Source organism: Oncorhynchus gorbuscha, unplaced genomic scaffold (assembly GCF_021184085.1).
Source record: "Oncorhynchus gorbuscha isolate QuinsamMale2020 ecotype Even-year unplaced genomic scaffold, OgorEven_v1.0 Un_scaffold_2333, whole genome shotgun sequence".
Lineage (NCBI taxonomy): Eukaryota > Metazoa > Chordata > Actinopteri > Salmoniformes > Salmonidae > Oncorhynchus > Oncorhynchus gorbuscha.
The window spans coordinates 63,000-82,761 of NW_025746877.1; the positions used below are offsets into that span (position 1 = coordinate 63,000).

Consider the following 19,762-nt stretch of genomic DNA (forward strand, 5'->3'; position numbering starts at 1 on the left):
TAGAGTCCCCTGCCTCGGCCAGTAGAGTCCCCTGCCTCGGCCAGTAGAGTCCCCTGCCTCGGCCAGTAGAGTCCCCTGCCTCGGCCAGTAGAGTCCTCTGCCTCAGCCTTCATACATTACCTCAGCCAGTAGAGTCCCCTGCCTCGGCCAGTAGAGTCCCCTGCCTCGGCCAGTAGAGTCCCCTGCCTCGGCCAGTAGAGTCCCCTGCCTCGGCCAGTAGAGTCCCCTGCCTCGGCCAGTAGAGTCCCCTGCCTCGGCCAGTAGAGTCCCCTGCCTCGGCCAGTAGAGTCCCCTGCCTCATATTAAAACCTCTCACTCTGTGGTGTGGTGTTATCTTTTGGTTTTTCTCCCTGAATTTCAAGAAGACTTTTAAGTGTTGAGAGGAGAGGAGAGGAGAGGAGAGGAGAGGAGAGGAGAGGAGAGGAGAGGAGAGGAGAGGAGAGGAGAGGAGAGGAGAGGAGAGGAGAGGAGAGGAGAGGAGAGGAGAGGAGGGGAGACTTCCAACAGGCTGTAAGGCTGCACTCTGAGAGCGAGAAAGACGTGGAGAGAGGATATTATATTTGGACTGTGAGAATGTTCTGTTAAATAGAAGTGTGTAATCACGCTACATAGCAATGAGCTGGAGCCTCTTACACTTCTGTTAATAGACGAGGGTTTTCCCATCAAGCATTCCCCTCAGAGGGTGACTCTCTCTCTCTCTCTCTCTCTCTCTCTCTCTCTCTCTCTCTCTCCTCTCCCTCCCCCCCTCTCTCTCTCTCTCGCCTCTCCTCCCCTCTTCTCTTCCCTCTGTCTCTATGTCTCTCTCTCCTCTCCTCCCCCCCTCTCTCTCTCTCTCTCTCTCTCTCTCTCTCTCTCTCTCTCTCTCTCTCTGTCTCTGTCTCTGTCTCTCTCGCCTCTCCTCCCCTATTCTCTTCCCTCTGTCTCTCTCTCTCTCCTCTCCTCCCCCTCTCTCTCTCTCTCTCCTCTCCTCCCACCTCTCTCTCTCTCTCGCCTCTCCTCCCCTATTCTCTTGTCTCTGTCTCTCTCTCTCCTCTCCTCCCCCCCCTCTCTCTCTCTCTCTCGCCTCTCCCCCCTCTTGCTCTCTCTCTCTCTCGCCTCTCCTCCCCTATTCTCTTCCTCTGTCTCTCTCTCTCTCTCTCTCCCCCTCTCTCTCTCTCTCCTCTCCCCCCTCTCTCTCTCTCTCGCCTCTCCTCCCCTATTCTCTTCCCTCTGTCTCTCTCTCCTCTCCTTCCCCCCTCTCTCTCTCTCTCGCCTCTCCTCCCCTATTCTCTTCCCTCTGTCTCTCTCTCTTCTCTTCCCTCTGTCTCTCTCTCTTCTCTTCCCTCTGTCTCTATGTCTCTCTCTCAATACGTATTTATATTTATTATGGATCCCCATTAGTTCCTGTCAAGGCAGCAGCTACTCTTCCTGGGGTTTATTATGGATCCCCATTAGTTCCTGTCAAGGCAGCAGCTACTCTTCCTGGGGTTTATTATGGATCCCCATTAGTTCCTGCCAAGGCAGCAGCTACTCTTCCTGGGGTTTATTATGGATCCCCATTAGTTCCTGCCAAGGCAGCAGCTACTCTTCCTGGGGTTTATTATGGATCCCCATTAGTTCCTGTCAAGGCAGCAGCTACTCTTCCTGGGGTTTATTATGGATCCCCATTAGTTCCTGTCAAGGCAGCAGCTACTCTTCCTGGGGTTTATTATGGATCCCCATTAGTTCCTGTCAAGGCAGCAGCTACTCTTCCTGGGGTTTATTATGGATCCCCATTAGTTCCTGTCAAGGCAGCAGCTACTCTTCCTGGGGTTTATTATGGATCCCCATTCTCTCTCTTTTCCCCAAGGCGTGTTAATGATTTCGGTCGTGTTCGACCTCTCCCGCGCGGGAAAGACTTCACTGTTTTGTCACGACGTCGTCCTCTTTCCAGAACATCTGTAAAGATGCTCCTTTAAGGAAGAGGCCTCGTCTGATCATTCCATTAGGGCTGTTGAAGACCGTTTTCACAAGGCTCCCCTCTAAACCCCTTCCTCCTCTAGCAGGGCACAGCATCCATTACAGATTGAACAGCCAGGTGCTGCCTTTGTCTGTCTGGCTGTCTAAAAGGCCTTTATAGGGTCCATCTATACTCAGTCCTCTCTTTGATTCTGTTATCAGCTTTCTGGGGGACAGAGAGAGTGATGTTTGTCTGTTAGGAGGACAGATAGAGTGATGTGTGTCTGGGGGACAGATAGAGTGATGTGTGTCTGGGGGACAGAGAGAGTGATGTGTGTCTGGAGGACAGAGAGAGTGATGTGTGTCTGGAGGACAGAGAGAGTGATGTGTGTCTGGGGGAAAGAGAGAGTGATGTGTGTCTGTTAGGAGGACAGAGAGAGTGATGTGTGTCTGTTAGGAGGACAGAGAGAGTGATGTGTGTCTGGAGGACAGAGAGAGTGATGTGTGTCTGGGGGACAGAGAGAGTGATGTGTGTCTGTTAGGAGGACAGAGAGAGTGATGTGTGTCTGGAGGAGGACAGAGAGAGTGATGTGTGTCTGGAGGAGGACAGAGAGAGTGATGTGTGTCTGTTAGGAGGACAGAGAGAGTGATGTGTGTCTGGGGGACAGAGAGAGTGATGTGTGTCTGTTAGGAGGACAGAGAGAGTGATTGATGTGTGTCTGTTAGGAGGACAGAGAGAGTGATGTGTGTCTGGAGGACAGAGAGAGTGATGTGTGTCTGGAGGACAGAGAGAGTGATGTGTGTCTGGAGGACAGAGAGAGTGATGTGTGTCTGGAGGACAGAGAGAGTGATGTGTGTCTGGAGGACAGAGAGAGTGATGTGTGTCTGGAGGACAGAGAGAGTGATGTGTGTCTGGAGGAGGACAGAGAGAGTGATGTGTGTCTGGGGGACAGAGAGAGTGATGTGTGTCTGTTAGGAGGACAGAGAGAGTGATGTGTGTCTGTTAGGAGGACAGAGAGAGTGATGTGTGTCTGTTAGGAGGACAGGGAGAGTGATGTGTGTCTGGAGGAGGACAGAGGTAGTGATGTGTGTCTGGGGGACAGAGAGAGTGATGTGTGTCTGTTAGGAGGACAGAGAGAGTGATGTGTGTCTGGAGGACAGAGAGAGTGATGTGTGTCTGGAAGACAGAGAGAGTGATGTGTGTCTGGAGGACAGAGAGAGTGATGTGTGTCTGGAGGACAGAGAGAGTGATGTGTGTCTGGGGGACAGAGAGAGTGATGTGTGTCTGTTAGGAGGACAGAGAGAGTGATGTGTGTCTGTTAGGAGGACAGAGAGAGTGATGTGTGTCTGGAGGAGGACAGAGAGAGTGATGTGTGTCTGGAGGAGGACAGAGAGAGTGATGTGTGTCTGTTAGGAGGACAGAGAGAGTGATGTGTGTCTGTTAGGAGGACAGAGAGAGTGATGTGTGTCTGTTAGGAGGACAGAGAGAGTGATGTGTGTCTGGAGGACAGAGAGAGTGATGTGTGTCTGTTAGGAGGACAGAGAGAGTGATGTGTGTCTGTTAGGAGGACAGAGAGAGTGATGTGTGTCTGGAGGACAGAGAGAGTGATGTGTGTCTGGGGGACAGAGAGAGTGGTGTGTGTCTGGAGGACAGAGAGAGTGATGTGTGTCTGGAGGACAGAGAGAGTGATGTGTGTCTGGAGGACAGAGAGAGTGATGTGTGTCTGGAGGACAGAGAGAGTGATGTGTGTCTGGGGGACAGAGAGAGTGATGTGTGTCTGTTAGGAGGACAGAGAGAGTGATGTGTGTCTGTTAGGAGGACAGAGAGAGTGATGTGTGTCTGGAGGAGGACAGAGGTAGTGATGTGTGTCTGGGGGACAGAGAGAGTGATGTGTGTCTGGAAAACAGAGAGAGTGATGTGTGTCTGTTAGGAGGACAGAGAGAGTGATGTGTGTCTGGAGGACAGAGAGAGTGATGTGTGTCTGGAGGACAGAGAGAGTGATGTGTGTCTGTTAGGGGGACAGAGAGAGTGATGTGTGTCTGTTAGGGGGACAGAGAGAGTGATGTGTGTCTGTTAGGGGGACAGAGAGAGTGATGTGTGTCTGGGGGACAGAGAGAGTGATGTGTGTCTGGGGTAGGTTGTCTATGACCAGCACCTGTCTACTGTAGACTACCTCATAGACTTCTCTATATCCTGTCTACTGTAGACTACCTCATAGACTTCTCTACAGCCGGTCTACTGTAGACTACCTCACAGACTTCTCTACATCCTGTCTACTGTAGACTACCTCATAGTCTTCTCTACAGCCGGTCTACTGTAAACTACCTCATAGACTTCTCTACATCCTGTCTACTGTAAACTACCTCATAGACTTCTCTACATCCTGTCTACTGTAGACTACCTCATAGTCTTCTCTACAGCCGGTCTACTGTAGACTACCTCATAGACTTTTCTATATCCTGTCTACTGTAGACTACCTCATAGACTTCTCTACATCCTGTCTACTGTAGACTACCTCATAGACTTCTCTACATCCTGTCTACTGTAAACTACCTCACAGACTTCTCTACAGCCAGTCTACTGTAAACTACCTCATAGACTTCTCTACATCCTGTCTACTGTAAACTACCTCATAGACTTCTCTACATCCTGTCTACTGTAGACTACCTCACAGACTTCTCTACATCCTGTCTACTGTAAACTACCTCATAGACTTCTCTACATCCTGTCTACTGTAAACTACCTCATAGACTTCTCTCTACATCCTGTCTACTGTAGACTACCTCACAGACTTCTCTACAGCCGGTCTACAGTAGACTACCTCATAGACTTCTCTACATCCTGTCTACTGTAGACTACCTCACAGACTTCTCTACATCCTGTCTACTGTAGACTACCTTCTTGGAGCTAAAGATGCTTTACTTCCTGTTTGAGAAAGGGGGGGGGGTCGTAATAAATAAATGACTTCTCATATCTAATTCAGTGAGATGAAAACCTCAGCTTATTAGTATCAGCCCAGAAGTTATCATTACCGATCAGATACTGGAACAAAGGCTGTGTCCCAAATGGAAGCCTATTCACTATATAGTGCACTTATTTTTGACCAGAACCCCAATAGGCTTATTCAAAAGTAGTGCACTACGTGGGGAAACAGGCTGTGATTTGGGACACGGGAATATGCTGTGCAGTTTTTAAAGGGGACAATGTTCTTTCCCCCTCGAATAAAATGCCAATTTACCACGGAGCATTAATCTTGTAAGGGCTGGAGAGAGTGTTTTTACCTTAATAGCTGCACAACAACATTAACTAAACTAGATTATTATTGCCAGCTAAAGTGGGTTAGTGTTTTGTGCCCTGGTCTCTACTGTTCTCCTGTAAATCACTGATGTTCTGCACCAGATAGACGTTACCTCACTGACTGTCCTATTGGACTAGGGATGATAGCCGTTACCTCACTGACTGTCCTATTGGACTAGGGATGATAGCCGTTACCTCACTGACTGTCCTATTGGACTTGGGATGATAGTCTTTATCCCTCTCACTGTCCTATTGGACTAGGGATGATAGTCTTTATCCTCGCTCACTGTCCTATTGGATTAGGGATGATAGTCTTTATCCTCGCTCCCTGTCCTATTGGACTAGGGATGATAGTCTTTATCCCTCTCACTGTCCTATTGGACTAGGGATGATAGTCTTTATCCCTCTCACTGACTGTCCTATTGGACTAGGGATGATAGTCTTTATCCCTCTCGCTGTCCTATTGGACTAGGGATGATAGTCTTTATCCTCGCTCACTGTCGTCCTATTGGACTTGGGATGATCGCCGTTACCCCTCTCACTGTCCTATTGGACTAGGGATGATAGTCTTTATCCATCTCACTGTCCTGTTGGACTGGGGATGATAGCCGTTACCCCTCTCACTGTCCTATTGGACTAGGGATGATAGTCTTTATCCCTCTCACTGACTGTCCAATTGGACTAGGGATGATAGTCTTTATCCCTCTCACTGTCCTATTGGACTAGGGATGATAGTCTTTATCCTCGCTCACTGTCGTCCTATTGGACTTGGGATGGTCGCCATTACCACTCTCACTGTCCTATTGGACTAGGGATGATAGTCTTTATTCCTCTCACTGTCCTATTGGATTAGGGATGATAGTCTTTATTCCTCTCACTGTCCTATTGGATTAGGGATGATAGTCTTTATTCCTCTCACTGTCCTATTGGACTAGGGATGATAGTCTTTATTCCTCTCACTGTCCTATTGGATTAGGGATGATAGTATTTATTCCTCTCACTGTCCTATTGGATTAGGGATGATAGTCTTTATTCCTCTCACTGTCCTATTGGACTAGGGATGATAGTCTTTATTCCTCTCACTGTCCTATTGGACTAGGGATGATAGTCTTTGTCCCTAGTTAGAGGTAGGTAGCCTAGTGGTTAGAGGCAGGTAGCCTAGTGGTTAGAGCGTTGGACTTGTAACCGAAAGGTTGCAATATCTAATCCCTGAGCTCACAAGGTAAAAATCTGTCGTTCTGCCCCCTGTTCCTACGCCATCATTGTAGATAAGAATTTGTTCTTATTAACTGACTTTCCTAGCTAAATAAAGGTTAAATAAAAAATATGTATAAATAGTGACCAGAGCCTTCAAAAGTAGTGCCCTACTTATGACCAGAGCCTTCAAAAGTAGTGCACTACTTATGACCAGAGCCTTCAAAAGTAGTGCACTACTTATGACCAGAGCCTTCAAAAGTAGTGCACTACTTATGACCAGAGCCTTCAAAAGTAGTGCCCTACTTATGACCAGAGCCTTCAAAAGTAGTGCACTACTTATGACCAGAGCCTTCAAAAGTAGTGCACTACTTATGACCAGAGCCTTCAAAAGTAGTGCCCTACTTATGACCAGAGCCTTCAAAAGTAGTGCACTACTTAAAACCAGAGACTTCAAAAGTAGTGCCCTACTTATGACCAGAGCCTTCAAAAGTAGTGCCCTACTTATGACCAGAGCCTTCAAAAGTAGTGCACTACTTATGACCAGAGCCTTCAAAAGTAGTGCACTACTTATGACCAGAGCCTTCAAAAGTAGTGCACTACATAGGGGAAAGGGTGAAATGTGGAATGCGCTTGAGTGTGAAGAAGTGTGGACTTCATTCAGAATCCATATTATATCAAATGATAAAATAATGAACACTTAATGTAATATCAATCCTGGGCTCTCTGCACGAGTCGTTAGGGAAGTATTTATCTTAGGCTAATTGAGATACATTGTGTTTGCAGTGGTTTTCTTAGTGTCTTCATGTTGCTGTTTGTATGTCAGTATCTCCCTGCCTCTGGGGGGGGGTAGGGGGGAGGTCAATTATATTAAAGATATCATTGCATCCAATGAAGGCACTTTGCTTCTCTCCTTCCTTAAGAACACATTGTAATCATTGCTGCTTAATTCAGCTGATTATGATGCATTTGTATCTAATGTGGAAGGCATTAGGATATTCTCTTATTTAAAAAAAAAACTGAACACATTCGCACGTGGGAAAAGCGGCATTTCTGGGAAATCGTCATTGGCTTTGATACTCTGATTGGTTAGAGACGAGCCAATCGCTGATTAATGGATGAGGAGAAAGGACTTCTGGGAAGGCAGACTGACTGAATGGACCAACAGAAAGGACTTCTGGGAAGGCAGACTGAATGGACCAACAGAAAGGACTTCTGGGAAGGCAGACTGACTGAATGGATGAGGAGAAAGGACTTCTGGGAAGGCAGACTGACTGAATGGATGAGGAGAAAGGACTTCTGGGAAGGCAGACTGACTGAATGGATCAGGAGAAAGGACTTCTGGGAAGGCAGTCTGACTGAATGGACCAACAGAAAGGACTTCTGGGAAGGCAGTCTGACTGAATGGATGAGGAGAAAGGACTTCTGGGAAGGCAGTCTGACTGAATGGATGAGGAGAAAGGACTTCTGGGAAGGCAGTCTGACTGAATGGATGAGGAGAAAGGACTTCTGGGAAGGCAGTCTGACTGAATGGATGAGGAGAAAGGACTTCTGGGAAGGCAGTCTGACTGAATGGACCAACAGAAAGGACTTCTGGGAAGGCAGACTGACTGAATGGATGAGGAGAAAGGACTTCTGGGAAGGCAGACTGACTGAATGGATCAGGAGAAAGGACTTCTGGGAAGGCAGTCTGACTGAATGGATGAGGAGAAAGGACTTCTGGGAAGGCAGTCTGACTGAATGGATGAGGAGAAAGGACTTCTGGGAAGGCAGTCTGACTGAATGGATGAGGAGAAAGGACTTCTGGGAAGGCAGTCTGACTGAATGGATGAGGAGAAAGGACTTCTGGGAAGGCAGTCTGACTGAATGGATCAGGAGAAGGGACTTCTGGGAAGGCAGTCTGACTGAATGGATCAGGAGAAGGGACTTCTGGGAAGGCAGTCTGACTGAATGGACCAACAGAAAGGACTTCTGGGAAGGCAGTCTGACTGAATGGACCAACAGAAAGGACTTCTGGGAAGGCAGACTGACTGAATGGATGAGGAGAAAGGACTTCTGGGAAGGCAGTCTGACTGAATGGATCAGGAGAAGGGACTTCTGGGAAGGCAGTCTGACTGAATGGACCAACAGAAAGGACTTCTGGGAAGGCAGTCTGACTGAATGGATCAGGAGAAAGGACTTCTGGGAAGGCAGTCTGACTGAATGGATCAGGAGAAAGGACTTCTGGGAAGGCAGTCTGACTGAATGGATGAGGAGAAAGGACTTCTGGGAAGGCAGTCTGACTGAATGGATGAGGAGAAAGGACTTCTGGGAAGGCAGTCTGACTGAATGGATCAGGAGAAGGGACTTCTGGGAAGTCAGACTGAATGGATCAGGAGAAAGGACTTCTGGGAAGGCAGACTGACTGAATGGATCAGGAGAAAGGACTTCTGGGAAGTCAGACTGAATGGACCAACAGAAAGGACTTCTGGGAAGTCAGACTGAATGTATCTAGCGATCGGTAGAGCAGGGGTATTAAATGAAGTACTTCATTCCTCCGTCTTTCTCTGACTTGTGTTCCGTCTGTTTCTGTAAAGCTGCGGTGTTTCTGTTTATCTCAGCGGCTCAACGGAAGTGTTCAGGCTTTCCAAAAGTTGTCTGAAGATATTTATCAAACTGTGTTCCAGCACTTTAAAATATAAGCTGTCACGTTCCTATCATACCGAGTTCTCTGAGACGTACAGTGGGTTCTGTCCCAAACAGTACCGTATTCCCTGTAGAGGGCACTAATTTTGAACAGGTTCCATAGGGCTCTAGTCAAAAGTAGTGCACTACATAGGGAATAGGGCTCTAGTCAAAAGTAGTGCACTACATAGGGAATAGGGTGCCATTTGGGACACTGGAAACGCTTCTGAGTTTACTGACTGGGACAAACAAACAAAGTTTCCTCATCTCATACATTTTCAGGTACGTTTTGTCCTCTCCCCTTCAAACGGTGTGTTAGTTTCTACACACTCCTGTGACCTAAGATGACGGCCTTGTCAGCGTAAGCACCGATTTAGCCTTGTCGTGTCTTTTACGTTCTTGGCTCATTGACTTTCATGGGTCATTGCTAAGATCATGGTTGATTGATATGGTTGATTGATATGGTTGATTGAAATGGTTGATTGAAATGGTTGATTGAAATGGTTGATTGATATGGTTGATTGATCTGGTTGATTGATATGGTTGATTGAAATGGTTGATTGATATGGTTGATTGATCTGGTTGATTGATATGGTTGATTGAAATGGTTGATTGATATGGTTGATTGATATGGTTGATTGATATGGTTGATTGATATGGTTGATTGAAATGGTTGATTGAAATGGTTGATTGATATGGTTGATTGAAATGGTTGATTGAAATGGTTGATTGAAATGGTTGATTGAAATGGTTGATTGATCTGGTTGATTGATCTAGTTGATTGATATGGTTGATTGATCTGGTTGATTGATATGGTTGATTGATATGGTTGATTGAAATGGTTGATTGAAATGGTTGATTGATATGGTTGATTGATATGGTTGATTGATATGGTTGATTGATATGGTTGATTGATCTGGTTGATTGAAATGGTTGATTGATATGGTTGATTGAAATGGTTGATTGATCTGGTTGATTGAAATGGTTGATTGATATGGTTGATTGATCTGGTTGATTGAAATGGTTGATTGATATGGTTGATTGATCTGGTTGATTGAAATGGTTGATTGAAATGGTGGATTGATCTCCTGTATGTTTTATCGTGTTGAACCTAAGTCTCCATCGCTAACAAACAGACTTTGTATTCGTTTTCCCACCATGCATTTGGAGATATTTGGATTCCATTTATGTTCCCATAAACCCCTCTGCCGACAGCATGTTTAAATCATCTATGAATTTCATTCTAGATGCTGTTTGATTTTCTATTCCGCTTTTTATTGACTTCGTCATGACACTAGTTTCTTGGCCGACTGTGTTTTTCCATTTACCAAAAAAAACAGTAATGAATTATTGACGAGCCGAAGTACGAGAACTGTTTTCTGTTGTTGCTTCTTCGCCTCCTCTGTGACAGACTGTGATTTCCTTTCTCTGTCAGAATGGTGCATTCTGGGAGCTGAGTAATGAGCACCATGACATTGAGAGGAACACACACACACCCCGATAGAATGGGGCGGCAGGTAGCCTAGCGATTAGAGCGTTGGGCCAGTAACCGAAAGGCCGCTGGTTCAAATACCCAATCCGACAAGTTGAAAAACCTGTCCGTGTCCTTTGAGCAAGGCACTTAACCCTAATTGTCTCCAGGGGCTGACCCTGTAGGTCGACCGTCATGGTCAATAAGAATTTGTTCTTAACTGACTTGCCTAGTTAAATAATGAATGTTTGTGTGTGTGTGATAGAAGCTCTATCTGAGGTCTCACATGAAATAGACCAGCGATATCCTGGTTTTACCTCAGTGTTTCTGATTCTATAGTATAGAATATTCAAAGAGAAAATATGCACATTTTCCCAACAGCAGTGAGTTTCCACCAAACTGAGTTTTCTTTTAAATTACTGCGTGGTAACATACACAATCGGTCCTAATCTATGGATTTCACATGACTGGGAATACAGATCTGTATTTTGTTGGTCACAGACACCTTTAACAAATGGGCCTCAGGACCTAGTAAAAGAAAAGAAGACTTCAGTACTACTTACATATATTTACTATTCACGACGTTGACATCAGCAAACCGCTCGCCCCACACCACACCATACACGTGGTCTGTGGTTCTAAACCCAGTTGGACTTATTGCCTAATTCTCTAAAACGACATTGAAGGCGGCTTATGGTAGAGAAATGAACATTGCATTCTCTGGAAACAGCTCTGGTGGACATTCCTGCAGTCAGCATGCCAATCGCACGCTCCTCAAAACATGAGACATCTGTGACGTTGTGTTGTGTGACAAGATTGCACATTTTAGAGTGGCCTTTTATTGCCCCCAGCACAAGGTGCACCTGTGTAATGATCATGCTGTTTAATCAACTTCTTGATATACCACACCTGTCAGGTGGATGGATTATCTTGGCAAAGGAAAATCTCACTAAATGTAATGTAAGCAAAATTGTGCACAACATTTGAGAGAAATAAGCTTTTTGTGCGTATGAAACATTTCTGGGATCTTTTGTTTCAGCTCATGAAACATGGGACCAACACTTTACATGATGTGTTGATATTTTTAGTTCAGTGTAGTTTGCCCTTCTTCAATGTTCCCTCTTATTTTGGAGGGCACTGAGCAAATTTCTGGTCTTATAAGCGGAAACTGGAGGCTGTGTCCTTACAGTTTTAGACAGTAACCAATAGATAGTAGCCAATAGACAGTAGCCAATAGGCTGTGTCCTTACAGTTTTAGACAGTAACCAATAGATAGTAGCCAATAGACAGTAGCCAATAGGCTGTGTCCTTACAGTTTTAGACAGTAGCCAATAGACAGTAGCCAATAGACAGTAGCCAATAGGCTGTACCCTGACAGTTTTAGACAGTAGCCAATAGGCTGTACCCTGACAGTTTTAGACAGTAGCCAATAGGCTGTACCCTGACAGTTTTAGACAGTAGCCAATAGTATATCCTTACAGTTTTAGACAGTAGCCAATAGTATATCCTTACTGTTTTAGACAGTAGCCAATAGGCTGTATCCTTACTGTTTTAGACAGTAGCCAATAGGCTGAACCCTTACAGTTTTAGACAGTAGCCAATAGGCTGAACCCTTACAGTTTTAGACAGTAGCCAATAGGCTGAACCCTTACAGTTTTAGACAGTAGCCAATAGGCTGAACCCTTACAGTTTTAGACAGTAGCCAATAGGCTGTATCCTTACTGTTTTAGACAGTAGCCAATAGGCTGTATAGTGCTGACTAATGGAGTGAACTCAGCGAAGTCCAATCTCTCGTCTCTCTGCGCCATGGCAATTCATGTGCAGAAAGCATCAGCGTATGTGACAATTAGGGAGAAAAACAAAGTTCAAAGTCTGTTGGGAGCAGAACAGGGTTCAAAGCCTGTTGACAACAGAACAGGGTTCAAAGCCTGTTGACAACAGAACAGGGTTCAAAGCCTGTTGACAACAGAACAGGGTTCAAAGCCTGTTGACAACAGAACAGGGTTCAAAGCCTGTTGAGAACAGAACAGGGTTCAAAGCCTGTTGAGAACAGAACAGGGTTCAAAGCCTGTTGACAACAGAACAGGGTTCAAAGCCTGTTGACAACAGAACAGGGTTCAAAGCCTGTTGACAACAGAACAGGGTTGAAAGCCTGTTGAGCCTATTGTTTCTCTGTTTTCACACCAGTTCACTGGTAATAAAGTCATGCAGGTTTACACAATACACAAGATCCAACACCCATTCAACCCCATATCACACTGTGTCTGCAGTGTGTGTGTGTGTGTGTGTGTGTGTGTGTGTGTGTGTGTGTGTGTGTGTGTGTGTGTGTGTGTGTGTGTGTGTGTGTGTGTGTGTGTGTGTGTGTGTGTGTGTGTGTGTGTGTGTGTGTGTGTGTGTGTGCGTGATCTGTGTTCGTCACTAGTCCAGTGTAGTGAAGCATGGCAGGGTGAAATTGAGCTGCCTCGGTGGCGAACCCTCACCCCACCCCCCGGAGCCCAGCGTGGCTTCGACTGTGCCACAAAGCATCTTCTGGTGGTCAGACAGAAGTGGTGTAAAAAAAAAACCACAACGTTCTCTCTGTTTTTCCCCTCTCAGAACAAGATGTTCATCTATAGAGGGAAGGAGTACGAGAGGAGAGAGGACTTTGAGGCCAGACTGCTCACCCAGTTCCCCAACGCGGACAAGATGAAGACGACCACGCCGCCCGGCGAGGACATCAAGACCTCTTCCTCACAGTGTATCCTTACCACAGAGATAACAGTCAAGACAGCCAGCAGAGGACTGGCCACCCATCGGAGCCTGGTTCCTCTCTAGGTTTCTTCCTAGGTTCTGGCCTTTCTAGGGAGTTTTTCCTAGCCTGGTTCCTCTCTAGGTTTCTTCCTAGGTTCCGGCCTTTCTAGGGAGTTTTTCCTAGCCTGGTTCCTCTCTAGGTTTCTTCCTAGGTTCTGGCCTTTCTATGGAGTTTTTCCTAGCCTGGTTCCTCTCTAGGTTTCTTCCTAGGTTCTGGCCTTTCTAGGGAGTCTTCCTAGCCTGGTTCCTCTCTAGGTTTCTTCCTAGGTTCTGGCCTTTCTAGGGAGTTTTTCCTAGCCTGGTTCCTCTCTAGGTTTCTTCCTAGGTTCTGGCCTTTCTAGGGAGTCTTCCTAGCCTGGTTCCTCTCTAGGTTTCTTCCTAGGTTCTGGCCTTTCTAGGGAGTCTTCCTAGCCTGGTTCCTCTCTAGGTTTCTTCCTAGGTTCTGGCCTTTCTAGGGAGTTTTTCCTAGCCTGGTTCCTCTCTAGGTTTCTTCCTAGGTTCTGGCCTTTCTAGGGAGTTTTTCCTAGCCTGGTTCCTCTCTAGGTTTCTTCCTAGGTTCTGGCCTTTCTAAGGAGTCTTCCTAGCCTGGTTCCTCTCTAGGTTTCTTCCTAGGTTCTGGCCTTTCTAGGGAGTCTTCCTAGCCTGGTTCCTCTCTAGGTTTCTTCCTAGGTTCTGGCCTTTCTAGGGAGTCTTCCTAGCCACTGTTCTTCTGCCTCTGCATTGCTCTCTGGGGGTCTTAGGTTTCTGTACAGCACTGCTGTTGTAAAATGGGCTTGATAAAATAAAATGTTGATCGACAGACATCAGACAGACATCAGGAACTATCCCTGACAGTGTATACTTATCACAGAGATGACAGTCAATCAATCAATCAATCAATTATATTTATAAAGTCCTTTTCCCATACATCAGTAGTCTTCACAAAGTGCTTCACCTCCACCATCTACACACGTTAACCCCCAACACATTCATCAGACTGGGAGGGTCTAAGCATGACTTTAGTTAGTATGGTAGAGCATCTCCTACTTTACAGTTGTGTTCTGTTTTAGTTGAACTCATTGTGACCAGTTCGTTTATATTCCACTGTTTAATATTTCCGTTAACGGCTGTGATAAAAGGCATCCAGTGTTTCACCGTCAAGCCGGTTTTAGAACTCCCTTCAAAGTTCCAGAACAAACCCGTCTCTGAGCAGATCGTCAGGTATGTATCTGTCTGTCTGTCTGTCTGTCTGTCTGTCTGTCTGTCTGTCTGTCTGTCTGTCTGTCTGTCTGTCTGTCTGTCTGTCTGTCTGTCTGTCTGTCTGTCTGTCTGTCTGTCTGTCTGTCTGTCTGTCTGTCTGTCTGTCTGTCTGTCTGTCTGACTTCTTCCTTGTCATACGGAGTGTTTACATCATGTATGGCTGGGTTACGTCAGGACGACAGTCCATCTGAGTGACATATTAATGCATATTACCACTTGATGAAAATGTATATTTAGTTTCATCCTTTGCATTCTCTGAGTAGTACTGTATCTCCTGTTATATTAGTCCTGAACTAAATGAGATGGAGTCAGGTACTATATCTCCTGTTATATTAGTCCTGAACTAAATGAGATGGAGACAGGTACTGTATCTCCTGTTATATTAGTCCTGAACTAAATGAGATGGAGTCAGGTACTGTATCTCCTGTTATATTAGTCCTGAACTAAATGAGATGGAGTCAGGTACTGTATCTCCTGTTATATTAGTCCTGAACTAAATGAGATGGAGACAGGTACTGTATCTCCTGTTATATTAGTCCTGAACTAAATGAGATGGAGACAGGTACTGTATCTCCTGTTATATTAGTCCTGAACTAAATGAGGAGTCAGGTACTGTATCTCCTGTTATATTAGTCCTGAACTAAATGAGGAGTCAGGTACTGTATCTCCTGTTATATTAGTCCTGAACTAAATGAGATGGAGACAGGTACTGTATCTTCTGTTATATTAGTCCTGAACTAAATGAGATGGAGACAGGTACTGTATCTCCTGTTATATTAGTCCTGAACTAAATGAGATGGAGTCAGGTACTGTATCTTCTGTTATATTAGTCCTGAACTAAATGAGATGGAGACAGGTACTGTATCTCCTGTTATATTAGTCCTGAACTAAATGAGATGGAGTCAGGTACTGTATCTCCTGTTATATTAGTCCTGAACTAAATGAGATGGAGACAGGTACTGTATCTCCTGTTATATTAGTCCTGAACTAAATGAGGAGACAGGTACTGTATCTCCTGTTATATTAGTCCTGAACTAAATGAGGAGTCAGGTACTGTATCTCCTGTTATATCCAGAACACTGTCGCAGTAGGACAGACCCAGAGGACACTGGTCCAGAACACTGTAGCAGTAGGACAGACCCAGAGGACACTAGTCCAGAACACTGAGCACTGGGACAGACCCAGAGGACACTGTAGCAGTAGGACAGACCCAGAGGATACTGGTCCAGAACACTGTAGCAGTAGGACAGACCCAGAGGACACTAGTCCAGAACACTGAGCACTGGGACAGACCCAGAGGACACTGGTCCAGAACACTGTAGCAGTAGGACAGACCCAGAGGACACTGGTCCAGAACACTGTAGCAGTAGGACAGACCCAGAGGACACTAGTCCAGAACACTGTAGCAGTAGGACAGACCCAGAGGACACTAGTCCAGAATACTGTAGCAGTAGGACAGACCCCGAGGACACTGGTCCAGAACACTGTAGCAGTAGGACAGACCCAGAGGACACTGGTCCAGAACACTGTAGCAGTAGGACAGACCAGAGGACACTAGTCCAGAATACTGTAGCAGTAGGACAGACCCAGAGGACAGTAGCAGTAGGACAGACCCAGAGGACACTAGTCCAGAATACTGTAGCAGTAGGACAGACCCAGAGGACACTGGTCCAGAACACTGTAGCAGTAGGACAGACCCAGAGGACACTGGTCCAGAACACTGTAGCAGTAGGACAGACCCAGAGGACACTGGTCCAGAACACTGTAGCAGTAGGACAGACCCAGAGGACACTGGTCCAGAACACTGTAGCAGTAGGACAGACCCAGAGGACACTGGTCCAGAACACTGTAGCAGTAGGACAGACCCAGAGGACACTGGTCCAGAACACTGTAGCAGTAGGACAGACCCAGAGGACACTGGTCCAGAATGCTGTAGCAGTAGGACAGACCCAGAGGACACTGGTCCAGAATACTGTAGCAGTAGGACAGACCCAGAGGACAGTAGCAGTAGGACAGACCCAGAGGACACTAGTCCAGAATACTGTAGCAGTAGGACAGACCCAGAGGACACTGGTCCAGAATACTGTAGCAGTAGGACAGACCCAGAGGACACTAGTCCAGAACACTGTAGCAGTAGGACAGACCCAGAGGACACTGGTCCAGAATACTGAGCACTGGGACTGGAAGGTGAACAAATCTAAATGTAAATGTGTTTGTAGATCAAACAGAGGTTGACCTTCATGTGTTTCTGTTATTAACTCACTCTGCTCCCTTCATCACAGCTGCTACAGCTGGACACACACACACACACACACACACACACACACACACACACACACACACACACACACACACACACACACACACACACACACACACACACACACACACACACACACACACACACACACACACACACACACACACACACACACACACACACACACACACACACACACACACACACACACACACAGCACAGTTAGACAGACAGACAGCCAGACAGACAGACAGACAGACAGACAGACAGACAGACAGACAGACACACACACACACACACACACACACACAGACAGTCAGAATGACAGACAGTCAGAATGACAGACAGTCAGACAGACAGTCAGACAGACAGACAGTCAGACAGACAGACAGACAGACAGACAGACAGACAGACAGACAGACAGACAGACAGACAGACAGACAGACAGACAGACAGACAGACAGACAGACAGACACCCCCAGCCAGCCAGCCAGCCTCACTCAGCTGTGTAAACACAGCCCCGATGTGTCTTTATACACTGACCAATTCCAACACCAACCCTGTGTTCAATTAAACCTGAGTATTTATTGACTGAAGAACTTAGTTATTTTTCCATAGTGGCTGAAATGTACCTTTTGGTAAATGTGGCCATGCGGTAAGGTGACCTAGTCACACAGGATACAGGTCTGTCTGAATGTTGTCCTTGTGGTTTAATGGTCTATATTGACCCCTATATAACTCATGGGTCTGTCTGAATGTTGTCCTTGTGGTCTATATTGACCCCTATATAACTCATGGGTCTGTCTGAATGTTGTCCTTGTGGTTTAATGGTCTATATTGATCCCTATATAACTCATGGGTCTGTCTGAATGTTGTCCTTGTGGTGTAATGGTCTATATTGACCCCTATATAACTCATGGGTCTGTCTGAATGTTGTCCTTGTGGTGTAATGGTCTATATTGACCCCTATATAACTCATGGGTCTGTCTGAATGTTGTCCTTGTGGTGTGTTGGTCTATATTGACCCCTATATAACTCATGGGTCTGTCTGAATGTTGTCCTTGTGGTGTAATGGTCTATATTGACCCCTATATAACTCATGGGTCTGTCTGAATGTTGTCCTTGTGGTTTAATGGTCTATATTGACCCCTATATAACTCATGGGTCTGTCTGAATGTTGTCCTTGTGGTTTAATGGTCTATATTGACCCCTATATAACTCATGGGTCTGTCTGAATGTTGTCCTTGTGGTTTAATGGTCTATATTGACCCCTATATAACTCATGGGTCTGTCTGAATGTTGTCCTTGTGGTCTATATTGACCCCTATATAACTCATGGGTCTGTCTGAATGTTGTCCTTGTGGTTTAATGGTCTATATTGATCCCTATATAACTCATGGGTCTGTCTGAATGTTGTCCTTGTGGTTTAATGGTCTATATTGATCCCTATATAACTCATGGGTCTGTCTGAATGTTGTCCTTGTGGTTTAATGGTCTATATTGATCCCTATAACTCATGGGTCTGTCTGAATGTTGTCCTTGTGGTTTAATGGTCTATATTGACCCCTATATAACTCATGGGTCTGTCTGAATGTTGTCCTTGTGGTTTAATGGTCTATATTGACCCCTATATAACTCATGGGTCTGTCTGAATGTTGTCCTTGTGGTGTAATGGTCTATATTGACCCCTATATAACTCATGGGTCTGTCTGAATGTTGTCCTTGTGGTTTAATGGTCTATATTGACCCCTATATAACTCATGGGTCTGTCTGAATGTTGTCCTTGTGGTTTAATGGTCTATATTGACCCCTATATAACTCATGGGTCTGTCTGAATGTTGTCCTTGTGGTATAATGGTCTATAGTTGGTCCTCTGTAGCTCAGTTGGTAGAGCATGGCGCTTTGTAACGCCAGGGTAGTGGGTTCGATCTCCGGGACCACCCATACGTAGAATGTATGCACACATGACTGTAAGTCGCTTTGGATAAAAGCGTCTGCTAAATGGCATATATTATTATTATTATTATTATTATTATTATTATTATTATTATTATAACTCATGGGTCTGTGGGTCTGTCTGAATGTTGTCCTTGTGGTGTGTTGGTCTATATTGATCCCTATATGTTCCAGGGTCTGTCTGAATGTTGTCCTCTCCTCTCTCTCTCTCTCTCTCTCTCTCTCTCTCTCTCTCTCTCTCTCTCTCTCTCTCTCTCTCTCTGAGAGATTGGGGTGGTACCATAGTACCATAGTTAATCTTCCTTCCCCTGTCATCATCACTGTCCAAACTGCCACTAACTCCCAAGGCTAATATCAGAGCCAGCTTGTCCAGGGATAATACATTTTAAATGACTTAGGAGTCTGGGAGTCCTGTATAGTGCACTACTCCCCTATATACCCTGGTCTAAAGTAGTGCACTATATAGGGAATAGGGTTGTCCAGGGATAATACATTTTAAATTACTTAGGAGTCTGGACTCCTGTATAGTGCACTACTCCCCTATAGACCCTGGTCTAAAGTAGTGCACTACTCCCCTATAGACCCTGGTCTAAAGTAGTGCCAAACTCTGTAATCAGTGAGGAGGAATCAGATTATAAAACTCTGTAATCAGTGAGGAGGAATCAGATTATAAAACTCTGTAATCAGTGATGAGGAATCAGATTATAAAACTCTGTAATCAGTGATGAGGAATCAGATTATAAAACTCTGTAATCAGTGATGAGGAATCAGATTATAAAACTCTGTAATCAGTGAGGAGGAATCAGATTATAAAACTCTGTAATCAGTGATGAGGAATCAGATTATAAAACTCTGTAATCAGTGATGAGGAATCAGATTATACAACTCTGTAATCAGTGATGAGGAATCAGATTTGGGTTTGTAGACAGAAAGTCTGAACGGAGGTGTTTAACATTCAGCTTCTCTGTCCTTG

General features: G+C 45.5%; 1 protein-coding gene across 1 annotated transcript in view; it reads left to right on the forward strand.

The window, feature by feature from the left end:
• Nucleotides 1-14,534, forward strand: part of LOC124025666 (dedicator of cytokinesis protein 1-like) — a gene marked incomplete at both ends in the record, with an annotated part of 64,588 nt that extends 50,054 nt beyond the window's left edge. The window contains 2 exons of the mRNA XM_046339003.1: nt 13,140-13,281; nt 14,453-14,534. Coding sequence (XP_046194959.1) covers nt 13,140-13,281; nt 14,453-14,534 — 224 coding nt within the window. The remainder of the gene's footprint in view (nt 1-13,139; nt 13,282-14,452) is intronic.
• Nucleotides 14,535-19,762: the final 5,228 nt, after the last annotated feature.